At 40.0% G+C, this 1,828-nt stretch overlaps 2 protein-coding genes across 3 annotated transcripts in view; one reads left to right on the top strand and one right to left on the bottom strand.

Moving 5' to 3' along the window:
- Nucleotides 1–11: 11 nt before the first annotated feature.
- On the bottom strand, nucleotides 12–891 carry LOC109590590 (glutamine--fructose-6-phosphate aminotransferase [isomerizing] 1-like). Its single transcript, XM_020006484.1, has 4 exons — nucleotides 786–891; nucleotides 570–720; nucleotides 271–446; nucleotides 12–211 (listed from the first exon to the last, which is right to left on the bottom strand). The coding sequence occupies exons 1-4, from the start codon at nucleotides 790–792 to the stop codon at nucleotides 141–143; spliced, it is 405 nt and encodes a 134-aa protein (XP_019862043.1). The 5' UTR covers nucleotides 793–891; the 3' UTR covers nucleotides 12–140.
- Nucleotides 892–931: 40 nt separating this feature from the next.
- The window catches only part of LOC109590591 (spindle pole body component 110-like), a 3,233-nt gene continuing 2,336 nt past the window's right edge, over nucleotides 932–1,828 (top strand). For both annotated transcript variants that reach the window (XM_020006486.1, XM_020006485.1), the window contains exon 1: nucleotides 932–1,078. In XM_020006486.1, coding sequence (XP_019862045.1) covers nucleotides 973–1,078 — 106 coding nt within the window. In that variant the 5' untranslated portion in view covers nucleotides 932–972. The remainder of the gene's footprint in view (nucleotides 1,079–1,828) is intronic.

A 1,828-nucleotide genomic window follows, 5' to 3' on the forward strand; every position in this document is an offset into this window, starting at 1 on the left:
CAGTGCTATAGAGAAGGTTAGAGAAGGTTTGTGGGTTTGGCAATGGACACTAATTAGTTCTTTCATTACAAGTGTCTCTTGAATTCTTCAAAATTAGGCCAAAATGTCAACATTGACCCACGACAGTCTCTTTTATTCATTTAGAAACTTACCAAGAACTTCTTAATGTCCTTATAGTTGGTAATGATACCATTGTGAACAACCACAAACTCTACAAGGAAAAGAATAAAATAAAAATAATTATGTATAAAAGGAGAGAGAATGATCTACCATTTTTTGAGTCTGAGCGTTGTGGGTGTGAATTCACTTCATTAGGTACTCCGTGTGTTGCCCACCTCGTGTGAGCTATTCCAACGTGAGTATCAAGGACTGAGTCCCAGTCAATGTCCTCACGTCCAAAGACCTCGTCATTCAAAGAACTGACCTTACCCTTCTTCCTTATGACTCTATCAAGAGAAGAGGAGAACAAGAGAAAGTGGGGACAATAAAAAGGTTTGTCATATCATTGTTATTTTATGAAAAAGAGAGACAAATGGATGTACAGGTGCATATAAACCATCTTCATTTACTGTGTGAGCTCTTCTCCTTCTTTCAAATCATCAAAAGCCACACCAGCGGAGTCATAACCTCGGTACTCGAGTCTTTGGAGTCCTTGCAATAGTATCTGTAGTATCCTGTGTCTGGTACGCGGGACCAGGTGATTCAGATAACCAAATATACCTAAGGAGGATATATTGAATTAGTCCGCCATGCCTAAAGGAGAAGAGAAAACATAGTAGACTTACCACACATCACTTTCAACAGTGCTGAGCTTCTTAAAGTTGACTTAGTCGAGGGTAATTAATATAAACCAAAACCACACCCAACGCAGGTCAATTTTCCCGCCAAAGCCCGCCATCAAGCTATTATCAGGATTACTGAAATAATAGATCTACGGAACATCTGCACAGTGCACAAAGCAAAGGCTGAAATATGGGGCGATTCATGGCATTCAACACTCTCTATTTTTATTACGCACTGGTCATAATGATAGCAGTGCTGTCAATAACTACCTATGAAGATGAAGAGAAAATGGATCGTAAGTTGTTTACTTGTGATCATATATTTAAGATCAAGATGCAGCTCAGGCTGCTCAGCACTGAGCATAGTAAAGCTGGCCAGTGCAAGTTAAATGGGTGGAATTCAAGGTGCAATTAAGTTGTTGACCTTTGATCATAGATGATACTAAGTTTGATACATTAGTTTGCATGCAAGACTGCTCTGGCTTGCATGCAAGATTAAAAACTTAACAACTGTATTATTGGGGCGAGCCTGAGCTCGCCCCACTAAGGCGAGAAAGCGTTTGTTTGTACGGACAGACCGTCTAACTATTATTGGGGCGAGCAAAAGCGAGCCCCACATAGTCGAGTCGAGTATGTCTGTTTGTTTGTTTGTTTGTTAGTACACGTACGTCACCTCTATTTATGCGTCTATAAAAATAATAATCACACATTTTAAAATGATAATTTTGATAATTACGGTACAACACGTGCAACAACAAAGAGCAACTTCAGTAATCACTGGAGGAGAGGAGTTCAAGAGACAAGAGTATTCAAAAAACAAGAGAAGCTGAAGCTTAAAGCATGAGTAATTCACAAGAAGATGCTCGTGAAGCTCGTCGACTTCTTCATAACAAGCGTGAGAAGGAGCAAGACTGAGGAGGAGAAAAGAGCGAGGAGGTCCAATAGTAATGCTAGAGATAGGTCTTGTCGCACTCAAAGACAACAAATGGAATCTCCTTCTGGCTTCTGAGACCAACTATCTTCCATCCTAGATCTATATAACTGCA

The sequence above is a fragment of the Amphimedon queenslandica genome, unplaced genomic scaffold (genome assembly GCF_000090795.2).
Source record: "Amphimedon queenslandica unplaced genomic scaffold, v1.1 AMPQUscaffold_9812, whole genome shotgun sequence".
Lineage (NCBI taxonomy): Eukaryota > Metazoa > Porifera > Demospongiae > Haplosclerida > Niphatidae > Amphimedon > Amphimedon queenslandica.